The sequence below is a fragment of the Hypanus sabinus genome, chromosome 14 (assembly GCF_030144855.1).
Source record: "Hypanus sabinus isolate sHypSab1 chromosome 14, sHypSab1.hap1, whole genome shotgun sequence".
NCBI classification, from domain to species: Eukaryota; Metazoa; Chordata; class Chondrichthyes; order Myliobatiformes; family Dasyatidae; genus Hypanus; species Hypanus sabinus.
Window position 1 is genome coordinate 68,579,766 of NC_082719.1, and position 25,799 is coordinate 68,605,564.

The following is a 25,799-nucleotide window of genomic DNA, read 5'->3' on the forward strand; positions in this document are numbered from 1 at the left end:
GCGCTTCTCCTATAGATGCTGCCTGGCCTGCTGTGTTCCACCAGCATTTTGTGTGTGTTGTTGTTTGAATTTCCAGCATCTGCAGATTTCCTCGTGTTTTAACTTTCAAATATCTGGTTACTATGGACTAAAATAATTTATAAGCTGCCTACCAGTTAACATTTAATTGGGTGGTAGTTGGCTACCTAACAAGATGGTAAATATTATTTTGATTAGTACCTGGAATTGTGGTGGGCTTGCAATTGGCTTTTTTAAAGGAATTAATTTATTGATGTACATAAAGCACTTGGTAATCTGAGCACAGACATCTGGTGTCGAGTGAAGTTAACAATATTTTGTTTTAAACTTATTGATTTGTACTAATTTCAAAGGGGAAATATTTAAACTTTTGTATACGGATCGTGATAAAATGGGATATTATTTGAAGTTTATAGCAAACTAAAAGGTGGATAAAAGTAGCTTATACTGTAAACTTCTAATAAATTGAACTTAATATATGTGATAAATAAAACCTAAAGAGCGATTTGATAGAGTAACAGGGAAGGCAATGTATTGATGGAGATCAATAAGATTGCAAACAACTGCATTTCTAGCAAAAGTCTCCATGAAGAATTGCCACATGGCTGAAGGCAGCTATCATGGAGAGAAAACACTATCAGCTTCATCAACATTATCTGTCCTTCCATCTATCTTTGTATTGAGTGCAAACTTGGCCACAAAGCCATCAATTCTGTTAGCCGAATGCTTGGCATATAAACATGAAAAGAAGCTGCCTCAATACCGACCCCTGCAGAATGCCACTAGACACTGTCAACCACTCAGAATAGACCCACTTTATTCCCACTCTTTGCCTCCATTCAGGCCATCAAGTCTGCTCCACCATTCCATCATGAGCTGATCCTGGATCCCACTCAATCCCATACACGTGCCTTCTCGCCATATCCTTTGATGCCCTGACCGATCAGGAAACGATCAACTTCTGCTTTAAATGTATGCACTGACTTGGCCTCCACTGCAGTCTGTGGTAGAATATTCCACAGATATTCTTGCCAGTCTGCCAATCTTCCATCCATGCTAGTATCTTTCCTGAAAGACCATGAGCTCTTATCTTGCTAAGCAGCCTCATGTTAAGTGGCGCCTTGTCAAAGGCCTTCTGAAAATTCAAATGAGCAACATCCACTGATTCTCCTTTTTCTATCCTGCCTGTTATTTCCTCAAAGAATTCCAACAAATTTGTCAGGCAAGATTTCCCCTCGGGAGACCATGCTGACCTTGGCCTATTCTATCATGTGCCTCCAAGTACTCTGAAATCTCATCCTTTATAATGAATTCCAACATCTTTCTAACCACTGAATTCAGGATAACTGTACTATAATTTTCTTTCTTCTGCTTCCTTCCTTTCTTAACAAGTGGAGTGACATTTGCAATTTTCCGATTCTTCAAAACCATTCCAGATTCTTCAAAGGTCATTACTAATGCCTCCACAACTTCAGCTTCTTTAGAACTGTGGGATATAATTCATCTGGTCCATGTGACTTGCCTACCTTCAGATCTTTCCCAACCACCTTCTCAGTAATAGCAACAACACTCAATTCTGACCCCTGACACACTCAAATTTCTGGCATACCGCTAGTGTCTCCCACAGTGAAAGCCGATGCCTTCCTATTTAAATTATTGGATAGTTTACCTTCACATTTCATCTTTTCTCTCTTTATGGCTTTTTTAGTTGCCCTCTGGTTTTTAAAACCCTCCCAATCCTTTAATGTCCCAATAATTTTTACTATGTTATACGCCTCCTATTTTGGTTTCATGTTGACTTCCCTTGTCAGCTGCAGTTTCGTCATCCTGCCTTTAGAATACTTGCTCTTCTTTGGGATGTACCTATCCAGCAACTTCTGAATTGCTCCCAGAAACTCCAGCCATTGCTGTTCTGCCGTCATTCCTGCTAGTGTCCCTTTCAAATCAGCTTTGGCTAGCTCTTCTCTCATGCCTTTGATTCCCTTAACTCCACTCAAATACTGATATATCTGACTTTATCTTCTCCCTCTCAAACTGCAGGGTGGATTTGATCATTTTGTGATCACTGCCTCTTAAGGGTTTCAGTATCTTAAGTTCTTCAATCAAATCTGGTTTATTACACACCACCCAATTCATGATTACCTTTCCCTAGTGAATTCAAGCTCAAGCTGCTCTAAAAAGCCACCTCTTAGGCATTCTACAGATTTCCTCTTGGGATCCAGCACCAACCCAATTTCTTCAACCTACTTGCATATTGAAATCCCCATAACTATCATAATATTGCCCTTATTATATTATCTCCCGTTGTAATTTATGTCCTACATGGTGGCTATCGTTCGGAGACCTGTATACAACTCCCATCAGGATCTTTTTACTCTTGCTGTTTCTTAACTCTACCCACAAGGATTCTACACCTTCTGATCCTATGTCACCCCTTTCTAAGGATTTGATTTCACATTTTGCCAATAGAGCCTCCCACCCCCTCTGCCTACCTGTCATTCCATTCAATACAATGTGTATCCTTGGATGTTATGCTCCAAACTATGATCGTCTTCTGCCACAATTCAGTAATGCCCACAATGTCATACTGCCAATCTCTAACTGCAACAAGATCATCTACATTATTCCATATACTGTGTGCATTCAGATATAACACCTTCAGTCCTAGATTCATCACCCTTTTCGATCTTGCCCCCCCCCCATGTTACACTTCACATAATCCCACTGCAAGTTTGCTCTACCATTTGCCTTTCCTCCTCAAATCTCACCACATAACGTATTGACTTGTAAACCAACTGCTTCATCATCAATCCTCTCACTCCAGTTCTCATCCCCCTGCCAAATAAGTTTTAAAATATAGCTAAGAAAGTAACAGGATGCAAACATTGGCATGACACTAGCCAAGTGAATGAGCAATAAGTTGGTTGATTGGGATATGAAGTTTGGAGATATGAGGATATCCACTTTGGTGAGAAGAATAGAAAAGTCTCAATTGTGTGAGACTAGTAAATGGTGGTGAGAGACCTGGATAGCATACAAGAATAATAAATAGGAAGACAAGCGGGGTATTGGTCTGCATTGCAAGGATGGTGGTCTGAAGTAGGGACATCTTGTAGTAGATGTTTAGAATTTGGTGAATATTATATACTATATTGTTTTTGTTTCTTTATAATACATAATGTTAAATTTTTGATGGTTATATAGAAAATGTTTGTTCAATTTCAGGGATGGAGTTATGAAGCTCCTGAGAGCTCTTTTAAACTCTCAGGAGTTTGAGAGAACGAGAGGAACATATTGAAATGAGATTCCGAAGGGGATGGTTATAGTACATTTTGATTAAATATAATTGAAATTCCCTGAAGTATTCCCTGAAATTCCATGAGTAATATTCAGGCTCTTTGAGGTGTGGCAGTTCAGCCCACCCAATTTGTTTTGGATTTTTTTTGTATTCTTGACTTGAGCTTTGAATGTTATGACTTCATTTATCACAACATCCCAAATTGCACTGAGATGCAATCGCTATTTTGTAATTAACTATGAGCTGTTTTGCATATTTTCTGTTTGATATTAAAAAGCCAAAATAAAAGTAGTTGCTGGGAATCTAAAGATAATTTTTTACGTAGAGAGTGGTGAGTGCGTGGAATGGGCTGCCGATGGTGGAGGCGGAAACGATAGGGTCTTTTAAGAGGCTCTGGATAGGTACATGGAGCTTAGAAAAATAGTGGGCTATGGGTTAGCCTAGGTAGTTCTCGGGTAAGGACACGATCAGCACAGCTTTTTGGGCCGAAAGGCCTGTAATGTGCTGTAGGTTTTCTGTGTTCTAGATGCAGGAAATACTCAGTAAATTAGGCAGCATCTGTGGGAGCTTGCTAACCTGAGCATTTCCAGCACCTCTTATTTTTATCTGTGCTTGATGTTGTTTTGTATAATTTAGAATACCCCAAATTCTTCTCATTCAATTTGAGGCATAGTTCTTTGATTATTATTTGGTCCACCAGATTCCGAACTGCTTAGTTAAATAGCATGAAAAATGTTAAACTGTTATGATCTTCTGTTGATGGTTTGCATTGCAAATCATTTGTTTTTTTTTAGTGTTTCCAGAAAAGCCAAAAAATTTGACATGCATAACATATTATAACCGCAATATGACTTGCTCCTGGGATCCAGGAAAAAAGACGTATCTGCCAACCCATTACTCTTTTAAATTGTCGTGAGTATGAAGTGGTTTTGGAAGTTTCTTTTGGCTTCAGAAATGTCGTTGGATGATGTCATTCTTTGCAATCCTTCCTCTTTTTTTAAAAAAAAGTCAACAGATTAAGCAATGAAGGAAACATGTCCCCCCTCTATCAACTTTCTGAAACAGGTTGCAACCTTGAAATCATATTTAATTCCAAGATATACTTTGGGTCACATTTTTTTCTATCACTGAGATTATTTGAAACCACCATAACATCTTGTGTTAATCTTTTGTAGTTTTATTAACAATAGTTTTGATCATCTCTCTTCTCCTAGCTGGCTTTCTGCCGTCTGCTGATTATCTATCTCTTTTGACCAAGAATTTAAGCATGTGCTAATCTCTTGGGGAAAGCTTCCATGAAACTTTTTTTATTAAGCATTATACAGACGTAGGCTGTTGTGAGTTCTTGTTCTTAAAAGAAAGCATTTAAAAGAGAATTTAATCCTAATGAAATTGTATGACCTCTCAAAGGTAGAGTTGTACAGCACAAAAGTGACCCTTTTGGCCCACCATCTTTTTGCCCACATACTAATCCCATTTGCCCACATTAGGTGTGTCTCCTTCTATGTCTTTCCTATTCAAGTGTCTGATTAAGTGATTGATTTTTATCTGATTCCACTACCTCCTCTAGGACCGAGTTCCATATATCAATGAACAGAAACAACTTTCACTTCAAATCCCCCCCATAAGATCTTATCACCTTGTATCCATGTCCTTTTGTTTTGATGCAACTATATTGGCAGGGGTAGGGGGGAGAGAAAAGATTGTGAACAGCTGCTCTATCTATACCCCTTTATAATGTTAAGCTCCCCTATCAGGTCCCCCTTCCCCTGGCCTCTTTTGCTCAGGGAAATACAAGCCCACCCGGTCAAATCTCTCCCCATAACTAAACTCCAATCCAGGGAACATCCAGGTGAATCTGCTCTGCATTATTTCTATTACAGTCACGTTGTTCCTTTCATGTGGCAATCAGAACTATGCACAATATTACAAGTGAGTTCTTAAATATTTTATAAAATAGTTAGATTAGTGCCCCAACCTATGAATGCAAACATGCTATAAGCCACCTCCATCACCCTACCTGTGTAGCCTCTTTAAGCAAACTATGGACTTGAACCTCAGGTCCTTCTTAATCAACATACATAGCACTTTACCATTTCCTGTAGATGGCTTACCCCCTACTTGACTTCCCAAGATGGTATAAACTCTATCTGCCAGTGCAATGTCCAACTTCTCATCTGATCTATATCTTGCTTGTAGCTTTAGCTGAATTTCCTCGCAATCCACAATAATTTGTGTATTACAATGGCGTGCAAAAGTTTGGGCACCCCAGCCAAAATTTCTGTTACTCTGAATAGTTAAGTGAGTAGAAGATGAACTGATCTCCAAAAGATGAAGTTAAAGGTGAGACACTCTTTTCAACATTTTAAGCAAGATTAGTGTATTATTTTTGTTTTGTACAATTTTAGAGTGGGCGGAAAAAAGGAAAGGAGCACCATGCAAAAGTTTAGGCACCCCAACAGATTTGTTCTCTCAGATAACTTTTACCAAGGTCTCTGACCTTAATTAGCTTTTTGGGGCTCTGGCTTGTTCAGAGTCATCGTCAGGAAAGGCCAGGTGATGCAAATTTCAAAGCTTTAGAAATACCCTGACTACTCAAACCTTGTCCCAATGATTAGCAGCCATGGGCTCCTCTGAGCAGCTGCTGAGCACTCTGAAAATTAAAGTAAATGATGCCCACAAAGCAGGAGGATAGCAAAGCATTTTCAGGTAGTCATTTCCTCAGTTCGTAATGTAATTAAGAAATGGCAGTTAACAGGAATGGTGGCGGTCAGGTTGAGGTCTGGAAGACCAAGAAAACTTTCCGAGAGAACTGCTTGTAGGATTGCTGGAAAGGCAAATCAAAACCCCTGTTTGACTGCAAAAGACCTTCAGGAAGATTTAACAGGTGGTGCTCTGTTCTACTGTGCAGCGACACGTACACAAATATGACCTTCATGGAAGAGTCATCAGAAGAAAACCTTTCCTCGTCCTCACCATAAAAGTCAGCGTCAGAAGTTTTCAAAGGAACATCTAAGCAAGCCTGATGAATTTTGGGAGCAAGTCCTGTGGACTGATGAAGTTAAAATAGAACTTTTTGGCCGCAATGAGCAAAGGTATGTTTGGAGAAAAAAGGGTGCAGAATTTCATGAAAGGAACACCTCTCCAACTGTTAAGCATGGGGGTGGATCGATCATGCTTTGGGCTTGTGTTGCAGCCAGTGGCATGTGGAATATTTTGCTGGTAGAGGGGAGAATGAATTCAATTAAATACCAGCAACTTCTAGAGGCAAACATCACACAGTCTGTAAAAATAAGCTGAAGATGAAAAGAGGGTGGCTTCTACAGGAGAATGATCCTAACACACCTCAAAATCCACAATGGACTGCCTCAAGAGGCTCAAGCCGAAGGTTTTGCCATGGCTCTCACAGGCCCCCAACCGAAACATCATCGAAAATCTGTGGATAGACCTCAAAAGAGCAGTGCATGCAAGATGGCCCAGGAATCACACAGAACTAAAAGCCTTTTGCAAGAAAGAATGGGGGAAAATCCCCCAAATAAGAATTGAAAGACTCTTATCTGGCCACAGAAGGCATTTACAAGCTGTGATACTTGCCAAAGGGGTGTTACTAAGTACTAACCATGCAGGGTGCCCAAACTTTTGCCTCGGGCCCTTTTCCTTTTTTGTTATTTTGAAACTGTAAAAGATGGATATAAGAAAGTAATCTTGCTTAAAATATTAAAGAAATGTGTCATCCTTAACTTTATGCCTTTTGGAAATCAGGTCATCTTTTACTCGCTTAGCTATTCACAGTAACAGAAATTTTGACCAGGGGTGCCCAAACTTTTGCATACCACTGTATCTACAAATTCACATACAAATTATTAAAGTGATATTCAACAAAGAAGAGGCAGCACTGATTCATCAATTTAAAACTGGTCATAGACTTTTCATTAGGAAAGCAACTTACTACCACAATCACCACCATCACACTCTATCTTCTATTACCAAGCCAGTTTGGAATCCAGATAACCTGTTCACCTTTGATCCAGTTTTGCTTAACCCGGAGCAGTCTACCAAGTGATATCTTCTCAAATGCCTTGCTATAAAGTCCATATAAACAATGTTTACCAGCCTGTCTTTAACAATCTAATTGGTTAACTCCTCAAAATAAACTCCAATCAAATTAGTGAGGTGAGCTCTCAAAAATTCATTAACCCTTTTCCCTTAAAAGTCTTCCAATGATTTCCGTACCACTTACATTAAGCTTACAGGTCTTTAGTTATCTGGTTTATTCCTGAGCTGTACATATTCTCTCAAAATAATTTATTGGACACACTTCACATCAAATCAACTCACATAAAGTAATCCCCTAAAATACTGGGAAAGTTGACCTTTCTCCTCCTCCCCCCCCCCCCCCCCTATTATTGTAACTCTGTTGTTTACACTTTATACAATTTGCTTACATTTGTTCCTCTAATTGTTGAATAACCCTGGCAAAATGTTCTTCTTACCCTGTTCATCCCATATGATCACATTAGACATCCCCTCTAGGATATATTATTCTACCTAATTTTTTGGTACCGCCTCTCCCCCCCCCTCCCCCCCACCCTTCAAGTCAAATTTCTATACTGCAGAGCATTGTTGTCAGCCCTGGCCTTATCTCAACCATGTTTTTGTGATGGCGGTAATTTAAAGTGGTGATACTTGCTCTAAGCTCTTCTGTCCTGCTTTTTTGAAGCTCCCTGCATTTAAAGCAAATGCAGCTGAAAAAGCCAGCCTTTCCCTGATCCCTAGCCTCTCCCTTTTTGCCCACTGAACATGTTCGATTTATCCTGTGCATTTGAGTCATTCTCCATACTTGCTATCCTTCAGCTATGACTCCTAACCACCCACCAGATTAGTTTAAAACTTACTTTGTAATGTGTGTAAATCTCCTTGTAAGAATGGTGGTCCCCTTCCTGTTCAGATGCAACCCAACCTCTTTGTGATGGTCCCACCTGGCCCAGAGCAATCCTAATGGTCCCAGAAACCTTCCTCCTTGCACAAGCACTGTTGCCACATATTCTGTCCTGGCCTACTATTTTTACTTTTATTAGCACATGGCACCGGGGGCAATCAGAGTTTACCACAATATTGTTTTTTCAATCTGCTAAACTTGCTTTGCAATGTTTTGTTCCCCTTTCTATCAATGTGTACTATGAGTGTGGCTGCTGTCCCTGTCCCTTCAGAGTGCTCTGTAATTGATTAACGTCCTCACTAAACCTGGCTCCAGAGAGGGAACATACTATTCTGGAGTTTAGCTTTCAGCCGCGGAGGCACCTGTCGGTCCCTTATGAATTCCCCCATCGTTTATTGCTCACTTAGAGTTGTCCAACCTTGCTGTGCATTAGAGTTGATCTTGGTGCTACAACGTTGGCTGTGGTGCCTCCCCATCACCAAAAGTATCTATATATATATATATATATATATATATATCATTCAGAAGGGAATGACCACAGAGGCCTTCTGCACTTGCTGCCCTTTTCCATTGTCACCCATTTCCTTTTTTCTGTATCTAGTGTGACAAACACCATGAACTATCTATGGCATTTTTGGCCTCCTGGGTGTTCCATTGTAAGTCCAACTACTGCTCCAGAAGCCCTGTGGTTTGACAGGAGTTGTAGCTGGAAGCACTTCAAAAACATTTCCAACATGCAACTTATTTGTCTATCTGCATGAAGTCCCATGTGCTGCAAGAGGAGCATATCACCGTCCATTCTCTTAAGAACAAAGGGAAAAAGTTACTTGATCATTATTCGGCTTAACGTTCAGCATAGTCCGTGTTTGTCCTCCAATAAGAGTATTTCCACCTAACAGACCCTCACAAAATGGCCACTCCCACTACACGCATTTGCTTCTCACTCAGCAGCAGTCCCAGTCCTGGTGTTGCCTCTAACCTTGCCAAGCTATGCTGTTGGTAGAATTTCTGCAAGTAACTTATTAATATATTACAGAAATGCTGCATTGTATGTCCTGTCCTAATAAATTTTGGAAAGCGGTGTTGAAATACTTCTCTTTTGTTTTGCAGAATTAAACCTGGAGCTGTAGACCGGTATGAGTTGCAAGATGGTGTGAACAACTGCTATGCAATTTTATTCCCATACATTCATTATTTTGTTTTAAATAGTATATCAGTTGAGGCAAGTAATTCCTTAGGCACTGTAATATCCGACCCAATAAATCTGGATCCAGTTGATGTTAGTAAGTATGCTTCCATATGTTCTGGAGAAAACTATTAGTTTTAGTGGCCAATTGGTGCATAGTATTTATAACATAGAAGATGTATTTTTGACATTCATTATTATTCATAAGATGCTGAATGCAAACAGGGTTTGACAACTATACATTTCCAAATTATCTTGGACCTCCACAGATGTTAATTGTCTAATTGAGGAAGTCTATATTTTCTTTAATGATGTCTCATACTGGTGGTCAGCTTTCAGATAAACCTAGTTTGCCTTTTTTAAAAAGTGGCATCCAGTCACACATTCTCACCAATTAAGGATCACTATATGTTTCACACTAAGAATCAAAGTAAATTTATTATCAAAGTACTTGTATGTTACCTTGAGAATCTTTTTTATGGATATTTACAGGAAAATAAAGAAATACATTAGAATTTGTGGACAAGAAGCTAGAAGGACTGATAAATTACCAATGTGCAAAAGAAGAATTGTGCAAAAAAGATTAACAACATAGGTTGTGGAGTCCTTGAAAGTGAGTCTAAGTTTTGGAATCCATTCAGAATTGTAGTGAGTGAAGTTATTGATGCACCATCAATAACTCACACTGAGACGTAAGGCGAGATATCGGCTTTTATTGACTGGAAGAAGGAACCAGGAGTGAGTGTCTATCATACAATGTCTTGGAGACTGAGGCCGAGCGTCAGGCCGCAGATCTCCTTTATACAGTGGCCTGTGGGAGGAGCCACAGGAGCAGTCAGCAGGGGGCGTGTCCAGACAGGCACATAGTTCACCACAGTTATCCATGCTGGTTCAAGAGCTTAATTGTTATAGGGTAATAACTACTCCTGAACCTGGCGGTGTAGGACCTAAAGCTCCTGTACATCCTGCCCGAGGAACTAGCAAGAAGACAGTGTGACCTAGATGGTGGGGATCCTTGATGCTGCTTTCTAGTGGCAGCATTCCATGTAAACATGCTCAGTGGTGAGGAAGGCTTTGCCTGTGATGAAATAGACTGTATCCACAACTTTCTGTAGCCATCTCCATTCCTGGGTAATGGTATCTCCAGAATAGGCCGTGATACAAAATGTTGGGATACTATCCACTGTGCATCTATAAACATTTGTCAAAAAATTTTCTGACATGCCAAATGAAGACAAACTTCAAAGAAAGTAAGAATACTGTTGAGCCTTATTTGTGATGGCACATGTGCTGGTCCCAGGACAGATGCTCTGATAATGCCAAGAAATTTAAATTTACTGAACCTCTTCACCTCCAATCCTCTTAAACCTGGCTCATGGACCCTTTGGCTTCTTCCTGCTTTAGTTGATAATCAGCTCTTTGATTTTGTTGATGTTGAGTGAGAGGTTGTTGTGGCATTATTCATTCAGATTTTCAGTCTTGTATGTCAGTTGATCACAACCTTTGGTTTTGCCAGTAAGTGCTTTCATCAGCAAACTTAAATGCAACATTGGAACTGTACTTGTCCTCAGTCATAAGTTTATGGCATGTTGAGTAGGGATCTAAGCACACCACTTTGTGGTGCACCTGTGCTGATGGTGATTGTAGAGGAGATATTGCCAATCCATACTGACTGGAGTCTGCAAGTGAGGAAATTGAGAATCCAGTTCAGAGAGTTATTGAATCCAGGTCTTGGAGCTTAGTGATGAGTTTTGAGGGGATGGTAGTGTTGAATGCTAAGCTGTAGTCAATGAAAAGTATCCTGGATTCCAGAGCTGAGTGTTTATCCTATGTAAACACCGATGCCCAAGAATAGAGAAGGCTGCAGAAAGTGGTGCATTACAGGAAAAGAAAAGCCTTCCCCATTATTGAGTGAATTTACATGGAGCACTGCCATGTGAAAGCAGCATCCATCATTATACACCTTCACCATCCAGGCCTTGCATTCTTGCTACTATCATAAGGCAGGAGTTACAGAAGCATTATGTCCCACACCGCCAGGTTCAGGAACAGTTATTGCCCTGCAGCCGTCAAGCTCCTAAACCACTGAATAACTTCACTTGCCCCATCATTGAAATGTTCCCACAACCTATGGACCCACTTTAAAGGACTCCAAATCATGTTCTTGATATTTATTGCTTATTTGTATGTTTGTTTATTATTATTTCTTTATTTTTGTATTTCTGCACTTTGTCTTTTGCACACTGGTTGAACGCCCAAGTTGGTGCAGTCTTTCATTGATTCTATTGTAGTTGTTCTTCTATTGTGGATTTATTGAGTATGGTAACATACATTGTGGCCACTTTATTAACATACCTGTACACATTAGTGCAAAAAATAATCAGCCAGTTGTGTGGCAGCAACTCAAAGCATAAAAGCATGCAGACAAGGTCAAGTTCAATTGTTGTTCATATGTGATCTCAGTGACTTAAACCACCCTGTCTGGCACTAACAATCATTCCGTGGTCAGAGTATAAAAACATAGAAAACCTACAGCACAATACAGGCCCTTTGGCCCACAAAGTTGTGCCAAACATGTCCCTACCTTAGAAATTACTGGGCTTACCCATAGCCCTCTATTTTTCTAAGCTCCATGTACCTATCCAAAAGTTTCTTAGAGACCTTATAGTATCGGCCTCCACCAGAGTTGCCGGCAACCCATTCCATGCACTCACCACTCTGTTTTAAAAAAAAACAACTTACCCCTGACATCTCCTCTATACCTACTTCCCAGCACCTTAAACCTGTGTCCTCTTGTGGCAGCCATTTCAGCCCTGGGAAAAAGCCTCTGACTATTCATGATCAATGCCTTTCATCATCTTATACACCTCTATCAGGTCACCTCTCATCCTCCGTCACTCCAGGGAGAAAAGCCAAGTTCACTCAACCTGTTTTCATAAGGCATGCTCCCTAATCCAGGCAACCTTCTTGTAAATCTCCTCTGCACCCTTTCTATGGCTTCCATATCCTTCCTGTAGTGAGGCGCCCAGAACTGAGCACAGTACTCCAAGTGGGGTCTGACCAGGGTCCTATATAGCTGCAACATTACCTCTCGACTCCTAAGTTGAATTCCACCATTGAAGGCCAATACATCGTATGCCTTCTTAACCACAGAGTCAACCTGCACAGCTGCTTTGAGCTGTGGTCTCAGACCCAAAGATTCCTCTGATCCTCCACACTGCCAAGAGTCTTACCATTAATACTATATTCTGCCATTATATTTGACCTACCAAAATGAACCACTTCACACGTACCTGGGTTGAACTCCATCTGCCACTTCTCAGCCCAGTTTTGTGTCCTATCAATGTCATGCTGTAACCTCTGACAGCCCTGCACACTATTAACAACACCTCCAACCTTTGTGTCATCAGCAAATTTATTAACCCATCCCTCCACTTCCTTGTCCAGGTCCTTTGTAAAAATCACGAAGAGTAAGGGTCCCAGAACAGACCCCTGAGTCACACCACTGTTCACTGAACTCCATGCAGAATATGACCCACTCTTTGCCTTATGTGGGCAATCCAGTTTTGGTTCCAAAATGCTCTTGATTTCAGGGGATTTTCACAAACAATAGTCTTTAAGAATTTACAGAGTATGGTGCTGTGGGGGGAAAAAAAACAAAAAAAATCCAGTGAGTGGCAGGTCTGTGGGTGAAAACACTTTGTTAATGAAGGTCAGAATGGCCAGACTAGTTCAGCTGACAGGAAGGCAACAGTAACTTAAGTAACCACGTGTTAAAACAGTTCTTCTGCTCAAGTTGGTGAGCAGAAGAACATCTCTGAACACACAATATGCCAAACCTTGAAGCATATGGACTACATCAGCCCCACTGGGATCTGCTCCTGTATCTAATAAGTTGCTACTGAGTGCATACATATTTTGATAAATTTACTTTGAATCTTGAGTTACCTTTCAAAGAAAATAGAAAGAGATTAGGCTGCAGCTGTGCTTCCCTGCTGATTCCATCTCCATCCAGTACCCTATAACTGTTCCTCCTTTGTCTTGGGTGCAATTGTAATTCCATTTCCAATTTAATTGCAATGATTTCATGATTTCACATATAAAGCATTCTCCCTCTTATTCTAGTACCATTGGTATTCCCACAGAAGCCTTTATCTATACCTATTTCATTTCTAGTCACTAACTATTCATTATTCTTTCAAGTACCACAAATTATATTGGTAAATATTCTCCACCCCACATATTCTATCCTGCATGAAATCGTTCTTGGGATTGGCATGAACCTTGCCAGCTTTCACTGACTTTTGATCTTTGCATAATGGATTGCTTTCGAAATACTCTATATGTAAACATTTCAATATTGAACTCCATTCATCAGTAATATTAGCTTCCTTTTGTGGACTGACATCTCTCAACATGTCATCTTTTCTTCTCTGGTTCAACTCCAATTTCAAAATTTTCCTTCAGTCTTAATCTGTCCCCAGTGGTTGGAATTCTTTAAAATGTACCTCTAGTGTGGGTTAACATACTATTTCAAAATGCTATAGGATACATTTCTAGCAAATGTTTGTCTATTTTCACTCTGTTAGATCTGAAGTGTTCACAAGTAACCACTTTGCAGAAAAGCCCAGAATTGCATTGAATCAAAATGTGTTGTCATATCATTTACCTACCTTTCACTCCTGTTTTGGCTTTTTCTTTTGACACAAAACACAGTTTTATGCGGATCTATGCATATATAATTTGTTACTGATTGTGTTTCAGTAAAACCAGATCCTCCAGAGATAACTTTGATAAACCAAGTACCAGGAATGAGCAGAGTTTTGACTGTGAATTGGAAAAATCCATCTTTGCCAGTTACCTATGGACTGAAATACAATCTCCGATACAGAATTCTGTATACAAATGAGTGGATACAGGTAGATAACCTTGTAGAAATGTTTGAACTTCGATTAATGGCCAAACACATGTAGCATCCATACCCCCAATTTACCCGTTTGACTAGGGTGAACCGCCGTCGCCCCACCAATAGTGCAATGCCCCCCCCAGTACATGCTCGCAACACAATTATCAGACAAAACACCAAAGGCGAGTAAACAATTGCAATTTTATAGTTATTTCTTAGTGATGGGTTAGCAGAAACAGGTAACCTAAAGACGCCAAATCAATAAGTTTATCAGTTTGTGCACATAATATTTTAATACGTTGGAGCTCACGCTTCCGGTTCCATCCACAATGGATGATTCCGGTTCCAAGCCTTCGGTCACCGTCTGAACCACCGATGTCCAGTATCCGCCGTCCTAGAACTGCTGTCCACTCCTCACACGTCCGTCCTCCTTGCTTGCCTCCTGAAAAAGACCACGAACTCCCATTCAGCTTACACGTACAAGATAGCGTAACAACTCTCCATTGGTTAGTTTCCCCCCTCCCCCCATTTGCAGTCATAACCCAAACATTCCTGACACAGAAACCTATTACAGCATGAAATAATATTACAGAGAAGCCATTTTGTTAGCCTGAATAGTTAACACCATAGTTACTGGTACTGAGAGCCCTATTCACACAAACAACGTTAAGAAATGAGAGATTCTAAGATCATAGGGATTTTAATTATGGTGCACTAAGCATAATGTATTGGGTATTTTGTGTTCGTCTTGCCTTCAAAAAATGAAATTTTTCATGCAAGTAGTATTCACCTCTAATGTACAATGAAATAAATCCAGATATTACATCACTTTTCCATGTAGTTCAGTGGCAGTTTTATTTGAATTGTCAAACAATTAGAACAGACACCTCTTCATTCGAGCAAAACCACTTATTCCTAAATGGCAAAGCAAGCCAAGGGAAATGGTCTCATCTGTTTTCTGCTAAATTTGTTCAGTCATGTATGTGACACTGACATCTCATTGGGGAAGGACTACACAATCCAGTTCAATCTAATACTACAGTTGGATTTGGCTTTTCCACCCCTGATTCTTAGTGCATAACTGGGATCATTGTTCTCCTGTGAATCTCTGTCTGTGTCCCTGCCTCTGTCTCTCACTCATCTAAATAAATAAAAATAAAACACTTTTTAATGGAAGTCAGTAATCCCAAGCAACTGAACTTGGAGCAGGTTAGATCCGCCATCAGCTGGCATTAAGCTGAGTGACTAGGTATGAAATGTATACAGCACTTCAACACAATCAAAGGCTAAACACCACAAGGCTTCATGTTAAGCCTAGGGCAAGAGCAAGAGGCCAGAAATGCTGATCAGCTTACTGAACCACAAGCTGGCTGTCAGTGCAATCCAGCTCATTGGCACTGTGAAATACAGAGAAGGTTCTTTTTCTTTAAAATCTAACTTTTGAGAGAAAGAAATCTCTCATTTCTTTAGAATCTAACTAATCTCAATGGTCTTCACACAACCTTAGATCACTTGGACAATACACCAATGTAAGGATGCTGTTAAGCTCAGCGTTTAACATCATTCCCACAGTCCTGATTGATCATGTGGGCCTCTGTACCTCTCTGTGCAATTGGATCCTCAACTTCCTAACCGGAAGACTACGATCTGTAAGGTTTGGTGATAATATCTCCTTCTCGCTGACAATCAACACTGGTGCACATCAGGAATGTGTGCTTAGCCCACTGCTCTACTCCCTCTATACTCATGACTGTGTGGCTAAGTATAGCTCAAATGCCATCTTTAAATTTGCTGATGATACAGCTATTGTTGGTAAAATCTCAGCTGAAGGTGAGGGTATACAGAGATGAGATGTACCAAATAGTTGAATGCTGACAATGGAACACAAACCAGTCCTCATAGAGGGATCAGAAGTGGAGAGAGATGAGCAACTTCAAGTTCCTGTGTGTCAAGATCTCCCAAGTATCTAACTTGGTCCCACTACATTGATGCAGCTATAAAGAAGGCAAGACAGCAGCTGTATTTCATTAGGAGTTGAAAGAGATTTGGTTTGTCACCTAAAACACACAATCTTCTATAGATGTACTGTGGAGAACATTCTGACAGGCTGCATCACTGTCTGATATGGGGAGACTACTGCACAGGACTATAAGAAGCTAGAAAATTGTAAAATCAGCTTCATCTTGGATGCTAGCCTCCATAGTAGCCATCCAGATTTTAATCTATTTAAAGTGTGTGTGTGTGTATTTTCACTTTTTTCTTTCTGTAATATCATGTATTGCATTGTACTGCTGCTGCTAAGTTAACATGCCGGTGATTCTGATTCTTTGGTGTGATATTAGCTTAGGGTCTGTATTGCAGTTTATTAACAAATGTTTTCACTTCTTGATAGGTTCCATCAGAGGATACCAACCTTAAACGAAGTTCTTTCTTAGTTCAAGGTTTGAAACCTTTTACACCTTATAGCTTCTCAATTCGCTGCAAGAATATTGGTAATTCTGGCTACTGGAGTGAATGGAGTGCAGAAAAAATTAAGAAAACACCTGAAACCTGTAAGTGAATAGGAAAAAAATATTTAGTTTTGTTGCATTTAGCAATGCTGAAATCAAAATAAATCTTTTCTTTCTCCCAGTGCCTGTACTTTCTTCCCCTCTTGAAATGAATTATGGTAGCATTTGTCACCCAGACCACTAGTGCTCTTTCCAGTTCCTTCTGTACAATTCCACCTTCAAGCCTAAAAGAAATGTGTGTATTTATATTTATACAGTGTTGTCTTTTCCATGTGGGTGAAAATGTGCATAGTGGAGAAAATGTGTTTGTGTATATCAATAAAGTGAATCTAAAGATAGACTTAACTAAATGGAGAAAGATTGCGGATGAACAAAATACGAAAGGGTTTGGATGTTCTTGTGCACAAGTTGTAAAAAGTTGGCAGGTGCAACAAGAAGTTAGAAAGGTAACTATACATTGGTTTAATTGTAAGAGTATTAGTTTAGTTTAGAGGTTGGAAAATATTATAATTTTATGAAGTACCGATGAGAGTACCTACCATACTGTGCTGTAAAGTTTTGCTAATGGGGACTGTCCAGAAGAGATGCACTAGACTAAGTCTTGGAATAAGAGGGTATCTATCACCAGTGGCTAAATAAAATTGTATTTACTTTTGGGGTTGTGGTAAATAATCATTAAATTGGTGTATTATTGGCACATGTACTGAGGTACAATGGAAAGCTTGCCCACAGTTTATACAGATCAACTCGTTACTTCAGTGCATTGAGGTAGTGCAATGTAAAAATGCAGAATAAAGTGTAACAGTTAGAGAAAGTGCAGGTAAACAAGTGCAAGGTCATAACAAAGTAAATTGAGTCCATCTTATCCTACTATATTCAATAGTCTTATAATAGTGGGGTAGGAGCTGTCAGGGTGTCTGCTTTCAGGCTTTTGCCCAACACGAGGGGAGGGGGAAGAAGGGAGAATGTCCAGAATTGTAGGGTCTTTGATTTTGTTGGCTGCTTTACCAAAGCAGCAAGTAGAGTAGACAGAGCCCATGGAGGGGAGACTGGTTTCTTTGGTGGAAGAAGTGGTGAGAGTCCAGTAGTGCAACGAATACAACTGCTACCTCACAGCTTCAATGATCCACATTCATACCAAATCCTTAATGCTCTCTGTATGGAGTTTCTGAGCCTAAGAGATATGATTTCATAGTGTACAATTTTATATTCTTTCAAGTTTAGAAGAATGATGTTGACCATCATTGAAACATGACTTTCTTACATAGCATGACTAGGTAAAGACAACATTACTCAAAGTTCCAGAGAATTACTGGAATTTTCTATCCCAAAGGGTTGTGGAGGCAAGATCTTTAGAGGTATTTAAAGAGGAAGTTATACACTGGCACAAGAGATCAGATAACATGTGGAGCAGATTAGCCATGATCCTGTTAACTGAAGGGGGGTGGCATTCCTTGCATTTATTTTTGGCATGGTTTTACAAACAGAAGGTATAGCTGAAAATGTGGTCTATTATGAGTGATATTGAAGGAGAAATGCCAATTCCCTCTCCTCATCATAACTTTCTGCTCAATAGCCCCGTGCTTTGTTTTTTGTCCTCTCAACTCTTGAAAGTCGGAGTTTTTTCTCCTTAGAAAGGAGTAGTGGTGCTTACAAGATGAGGCATAGTCCTGGATTGTTAAGGAGTTGTTAAAGTGTATGGGTATATTTCAGCAAATGCTGTCTAGCCACCAGATTAATAATTTCTCTGAAACACTGATGCTTTGACTTTCATGTAATAGTAATGAAATTATTGGCTCATGCCACTGCAATTTTTAAATAAATACCTTTTGCCTCTTCTGTTTTTTGCTAGATCCATCACGAGGTCCACCCATTTGGAGAAAAATTAAAAACCTAGCATTTCCAAATCGAGAAATACGTATCATGTGGAAGGTAACATTTTTATACCTGTGCCACCTCACACACCTACATTTAATCGTTGATGCAAATAATAATTATAACTGATTGTCCTATAGTGTTGCAAAATTAGGCTATTTCTTTTTGAAGAGTAGGTAACTGGTACTGCAATTTAGTGATTCAACTAAGTAGTAAGAATGACAAGGGCCATATACTCTTATTTATAATTGTCAAAGTTGGAAATAATCATCTCCAAATTGTTGCCTTTAACAATCTAAAGAAAGGCAAGAATATAATGTAAAATCTGATCCAGAACCTTCACTTTCAATGCTCTAATTTAAAAAAAAGACGTCTCGGAAACTTGCAAACTCTCATGTAGTTAGAGGGGTGAGTGGAGCCAAGATTGTGATCTGTAAAAGAAGGAAGGGATTAGTCCCACAATGGATGAGCAACATGAATGGATCCCCAAATGTTATTGTCAACCATAATTTGAGAAGGTTACCAAAATGGCGAATCAGAGCGTAAGTTGCACTCCTGGTTGTCTCTTATACTTTCAGTTTAGAATCTCATAAGATTGTTTAAAAATAGTTGTACACTACATATTTATGGTAATAGTTATCACAAAATATATAATGTGTTGCTTACTGTTGTGACTAGCTGGTTTGTTGGTCATTAATTACTCCTTCAAATAAGTAGCTGGTCAAGACATTTCAAAGGGTAGTTAGTCTTTTATTGAAATAAGCCAAACCTGGTAAATAACCCAAATTTCCTACACAGCAAGGTGTCAGTGAACCAGCTGAATATTATAACACTGGTTTCATGGTCACTGATACAATATAATATTTAATCTGGAACGATTTTTACTCTGAACCAAAAATGTAAATTCAGTTACTGGCAGTGCCCAAGTTACAGGACATTTCCATTCCAGAGAACTGTTCATAATCAAAACTTGAGTTAGAATTAAACAACAATGGTATTTGGATCACAGAAATGACTGCATTAGGAACTCTCATGGGCCTCACTAACCGCGTCAGTGAGTTGAGACTGCTCAATTCTCCCAACTCTGCTGGGCTCAACTCAGTGAGGAACCAGTCCCCAATTGCTGTAGCTCAATTGCAGAGGGCAGACCATCATTCCTTTCCCATCCAGCAGCTACCCTGCAACTTGCAGCAAGTCCATTCTGCCAATCTCCCAAGTGCTTGTTTGTATGGGGTGTCCATTAGTGAGATGTTCATAACGTGCGAAGGATCTGCAATAGAATTCAAGCTCAGTAGAGCATGTATTTGGGTGCTAATTACAATATTACTGATTTGATTTAAAAAAGGAACAATTGAATAAATTGCAAAATGGGTCTAAGATTAACAAAACTGAGACTGTTCTGGATGTGTTAGATTCGAAACCACAGTTTTAATGTATCATAGAGTGATACCATTATATTCCTGTTTGAGTTTTGTAAAAACCTATAGTTTAATAAATCTAATTTTCCATGCTGTTGAAGTACATGACGTTAAGCATGTGTATAATCTTTGAGCTGTGAAAGTCACAATTACAAATCCCATTTCCAGAAAAGTTGGGATATTTTCCAAAATGCAATAAAAACAAAACTCTGTGATGTGTTAATTCACGTGAACCTTTATTTAAGTACAAAGAAAAGATTTTCAATAGTTTTACTGACCAACTAGATTGTATTTTATAAATATACACAAATTTAGAATTTGATGGCGGCAACACACTCAACAAAAGTTGGGACAGAGTTAAACTAAGATTGAAAAGTGCACAGAATATTCAAGTAACACCGGTTTGGAAGACTCCACATTAAGCAGGCTAATTGGTAGCAGGTGAGGTATCATGACTAGGTATAAAAGTAGCATCCATCAAAGCCTCAGTCTTTGCAAGCAAGGATGGGTCATGGCTCACCCCTTTGTGCCAAAATGCGTGAGAGAATCGTTAGTCAGTTCAAAAAGAACATTTCCCAATGCAAGATTGTAGAGAATTTAGGTCTTTCAATATCTACAGTACATAATATTGTGAAAAGATTCAGAGAATTCAGAGACACCTCAGTGCGTAAAGAGCAAGGTCGGAAACCACTGTTGAATGCGCGTGATCTTCGAGCCCTCAGGCGGCACTACCTCAGGCGGCTACTGTGACAATTATAGCCACCTGGGATCAGGAGTACCTCGGAAAACCATTGTCACTTAACACAGTCCGTTGCTGCATCCAGAAATGCAACTTGAAACTGTATTACACAAGGAGGAGGCCATACATCAACTCTATGCAGAAACGCCGGTGAGTTCTCTTGGCCCCGAGCTCATCTCAGATGGACCGAAAGACTGTGGAACCATGTGCTGTGGTCACATGAGTCCACATTTCAGCTAGTTTTTGGAAAAAATGGGCATCGAGTTCTCCATGGCAAAGATGAAAATGACCATCCTGAATGTTATCAGTGAAAGGTGCAAAAGGCAGCATCTGTGATGGTATGGGGGTGCATCAGTGCCCACGGCATGGGTGAGTTGTATGTATGTGAAGGTACCATTGACTCTTTTTTTTAAGAGAGACATATGTTACCATCAAGGTGACGTCTCTTCCCGGGACGTCCATGCTTATTTCAGCAGGACAATGCCAGACCACATTCTGCACGGGCTACAACAGCGTGGCTTTGTAGACACAGACTGCGTGTTCTTGATTGGCCTGTTGCCAGTCCAGATCTATCTCCTATTGAAAATGTATGGCACATCATGAAGAGGAGAATCAGACAACGGAGACCACGGACTGTTGAGCAGCTGAAGTCTTATATCAAGCAAGAATGGACAAAATTTCCAGTTGCAAATCTACTACAATTAGTATCCTCGGTTCCAAAATGATTAAAAAGTGTTATTGAAAGGAAAGGTGATGTAACACAATGGTAAACATGCCTCTGTCCCAACTTTTGTTGAGTGTGTTGCAGCCATCAAATTCTAAATTTGTATATATTGACAAAATATAATTGGTCAGTAAAACTATTGAAAATCTTTTCTTTGTACTTTTGTCGGTTAAATAAAGGTTCATGTGAATTAACATATTACAGATTTTTGTTTTTATTGCATTTTGGAAAATATCCTGACTTTTCTGGAAATGGGGTTTGTATTCTGTATTTCAGTTCACTGTCTTGGGGGTGCAGCTTTTTGATGCTAGTGTTCCATAATTTATTCCAAGGTATCAAATAACGTAAACCTCCCCTTCATAATAATACATCATTTTTTGTTTTGAGAAATATTCATACAAATAATAGAAGGAATAGCATAGTCGTGAACATAAGTAACATTGTGCCAAAACCAGTGTCCAGTATTGGGAAGGATTCTTTTCAATTTAAGCGGGTTGGAGGACTGCTTGAAACATATGAATAGATAGCAGTAAATATTTGACCTTCATAATTGAACATCTCTTGATTATGATCTTAAAATATTACGTTGCAGTAATGTTCGGGGTGAGGGAGGGGGATTCAAAGGTATCCTTCCTCATAAGCTAATTTTATAATTAGACTTTTAACATGAGCCCAGTATAGCTGCAATCAACAAAATTTAATCCTATCTTTAAAAAAGATTCCTTTTATCTTCAGAAAAGGCCATGGATTTAAATATTTATGGAAGAAAATGCAAAGAATAACTGCATAATTTGCTGTTGGCTATCACAGCCAAATATTGCTATTTATATTTTCATCTACCCTTTGTGCAAATCTGCTGACACTGTTCCTGCATCATATTTTAATCCTATCTCATTAATTTTTTTTACGTTATAGGAACTTGATAAGTCAGATGCTAATGGAATTATTTTGGGATACCAATTGAAAATTATGCAAAAGGATTCTTCAGAAGTCCATATTGTTAACACTACAGATCTTGAATACAGAACTATCCTTTCACAAAGTGGATATGAAATTTCATTAATTGCAATCAATTCAGCTGGTTCCTCTCCAATGTCAGTTTTAATAGTGCCAGACACACGGGAGTCAGGTAAGATGTTTTGTGACGATGCTGTTATGAGAACAAGGTTCATTTATTAGGTAGGACCTGTTTCTCCTACAGTGATCGACCTTTTTTCCTAAGATATATCATGAAAGAAGGGGGTTCAAATACAATGTGGGCTACTTCCAGGGGGCCTAGGCGTGACTTGAGTAGCAGTAGTCTCAATGGATACGATTAAATATTCCCATCTCAGCCTGTTACAGCTAAAAAGCACAACTGCTTCCAAGGTCAGTACAGTCAACAAAGATGTCTTAATGCATTTAAATGAACTATTGCTTCTTAAGACCAACAGAAACAACACCGATTGTGGTTGGAAGTGCCCGCAGAGGACACCTCAGAGGAAGCGCAGGTGTAGTTTTAAATGCCCAATACCAACTATCTTGCTGGCGAACGTGCAGTCTCTGGTGAATAAAGTCGATGATCTCAGAGCCATGGTGCTGAATCAGGGGGACATTAGGACCTCATGTGTCCTTTGTTTTATAGAGTCCTGGTTAACCCCTTATGTACCAGATGCAGCGATCCAGATCAACGAGTTTACTGTACACCATCAGAATAGCTCTTTAGAGTCTCTCAAAAGCAGAGGTGGAGGAGTATGCCTCATGATCAACTCTTCTTGGTGCACAAATATATCAGTGCTGTCCCAATTCTGCTCACCAGACCTGGAATATCTAGCCGTAAAGTGTTGTCCTTTTTACCTACCACAGGAGTACTCTTTGGTCATTCTGGTAGCAGTTTACATTCCACCTCAGGCCAATGTCAGGCAGGCTTTAGATGATCTGTGTAATGGAATCAACATACACGAAACAGCGCACCCTAACACCTTCACTGTGGTTTTGGGAGATTTTATCAAGGCCAGTCTGGAAAAAGAATCACTAAGCAAATACCATCAACAGGTCACTGCCACACCACCACCGTGCTATTCCACTCTCTCACTCTGGGAAGTCTGATCACCTAGCTGAAGTTTACTCCTGAGTATAGGCAGAGTTTGAAGTCTGCAGCACCAGTAGTGAGGACCAAGAAGGTTTGGACAGGGGTAGCACAGGAGCACCTATAGGACTGCTTTGAATCGGTGGACTGGACTGTATTCAAGGATTCATCTTTGAATCTGGATGAGTATACTGCAGTTGCTACCGACTTCATTAAAACCTGTGTGGATAATTGTGGGTCTGCAAAGACTTGCTGTACATTCTCAAACCAAAAGCTGTGGATGACCCAGGAGGTAAGTCATCTGCTGAAGGCTGGATCTGTGGCATTCAACCCAGGCCTATAGCAGAAAACCAGGTATGATTTGCTGAGGGCTATTTCAAGGGCAAAGAGATAACTTTGAACAAGGTTGGAGGCAATATCAGATGCACTGCAACTCTGGCAGGGTCTGCAAGACACTGCTTCCTACAAAGCGAAGCCCAATAGTATGAATGGCTGCGATGCTTCACTACCAGATGAACTCACCGCCTTCTATGTACACTTTGAAAGGGAGAACACAACTACAGCTGTGGAGATCCCTGATGACCCTGTGATCTCCATCTCAGAGGCCGATGTTAGACTGTCTTTAAAGACAGTGAATCCTCACAAGGCAGAAGGTCCCAGTGGAGTACCTGCCTTGGATCTGAAAACCTGTGAAAACCAACTAGCCCGAGTATTCAAGGACATTTTAAACCTCACTACTACTGGCAGAAGCTCCCACTTGCTTCAAAAAGGCAACAATTATACCAGTGCCAAAGAAGAATAATGTGGGCTGCCTTAATGACTATCGCCTGGTAGCACTCACATCAACAGTGATGAAATGCTTTGAGAGGTTGGTCGGTTGGTTATGACTAGACTGAACTCCTGCCTCAGCAAGGACCTGGACCCATTGCAATTTTCCTATTACTACAATAGGTCAACGGCAAATTCAATCTCAATGGCTCTCCACATGGCTTTAGACCACCTAGACAACACAAACACCTACATCAGGATGCTGTTTATTGATAAAGCTCAGTATTTAATAGCATCATTCCCACAATCCTGATTAAGAAGTTGCAGAACCTGGGCCTCTGTACCTCCCTCTGCAATTGGATCCTCTGCTTCCTAACTGGAAAACCACAGTCAGTGCGGGTTGATAATAACATATCCTCCTCGCTGACGATCAACTCTAGCGCACCTCGGGTGTGTGCTTAGCCCACTGCTCTACTCTCTGTAGACACAGGACTGTGTGGCTAGGTATAGCTCAAATACCATCTATAAATTTGCTGATGATACAACCATTGTTGGTCGAATCTCAGGTGGTGACGAGAGAGCGTACAGGAGTGAGATATGCCAACTAGTGGAGTGGTGCCGCAGCAACAACCTGGAACTCAATATCAGTAAGACGAAAGAGCTGATTGTGGACTTCAGGAAGGATAAGACAAAGGAACACTTGTCAATCCTCATAGAGGGACCAGAAGTGGAGAGAGTGAGCAGCTTCAAGTTCCTGGGTGTCAAGATCTCTGAGGATCTAACCTGGTCCCAACATATCGATAGAGTCATAAAGAAGGCAAGGCAGCGGCTATACTTTATTAGGAGTTTGAAGAGATTTGCAATGTCAACAAATACACTCAAAAACTTCTATAGTTGTACTGTGGAGAGCATCTTGACAGGCTGCATCACTGTCTGGTAAGTGGGTGGGGGTGGGGGGGTGGTTGTAAATCTAGTCAGCTCCAGTACCAGCCTACAAAGTACCCAGCACATCTTCAGGGAGCGGTGTCTCAAAAAGGCAGCATCCATTATTAAAGACCTCCAGCACCCAGGCCATGCCCTTTTCTCACTGTTACCATCAGGTTGGAGGTACAGAAACCTGAAGGCACACACTCAGCGATTCAGGAACAGCCTATTCCCCATTCAGCTTCTGCCATTCGATGCCTAAATGGACATTGAAGTGTGGACACCTTTTTTTTAAAATAAACAGTATTTCTGTTTTTGCACATTCTTTAAATCTATTCAATATACGTAATTCATTTACTTATTTATTATTATCTTTTTTTGCTGTCTGCTAGATTATGTATTGCATTGAACTGCTGCTAAGTGAAC

At 40.0% G+C, this 25,799-nt stretch overlaps 1 protein-coding gene across 2 annotated transcripts in view; it reads left to right on the forward strand.

Moving 5' to 3' along the window:
- The window catches only part of il6st (interleukin 6 cytokine family signal transduce), a 94,310-nt gene that overhangs the window by 37,418 nt on the left and 31,093 nt on the right, over positions 1 to 25,799 (forward strand). For both annotated transcript variants that reach the window (XM_059989387.1, XM_059989388.1), the window contains exons 4-9: positions 4,111 to 4,228; positions 9,366 to 9,538; positions 14,206 to 14,360; positions 16,740 to 16,899; positions 18,710 to 18,789; positions 22,529 to 22,742. In XM_059989387.1, the coding sequence (XP_059845370.1) occupies positions 4,111 to 4,228; positions 9,366 to 9,538; positions 14,206 to 14,360; positions 16,740 to 16,899; positions 18,710 to 18,789; positions 22,529 to 22,742 (900 nt within the window). The remainder of the gene's footprint in view (positions 1 to 4,110; positions 4,229 to 9,365; positions 9,539 to 14,205; positions 14,361 to 16,739; positions 16,900 to 18,709; positions 18,790 to 22,528; positions 22,743 to 25,799) is intronic.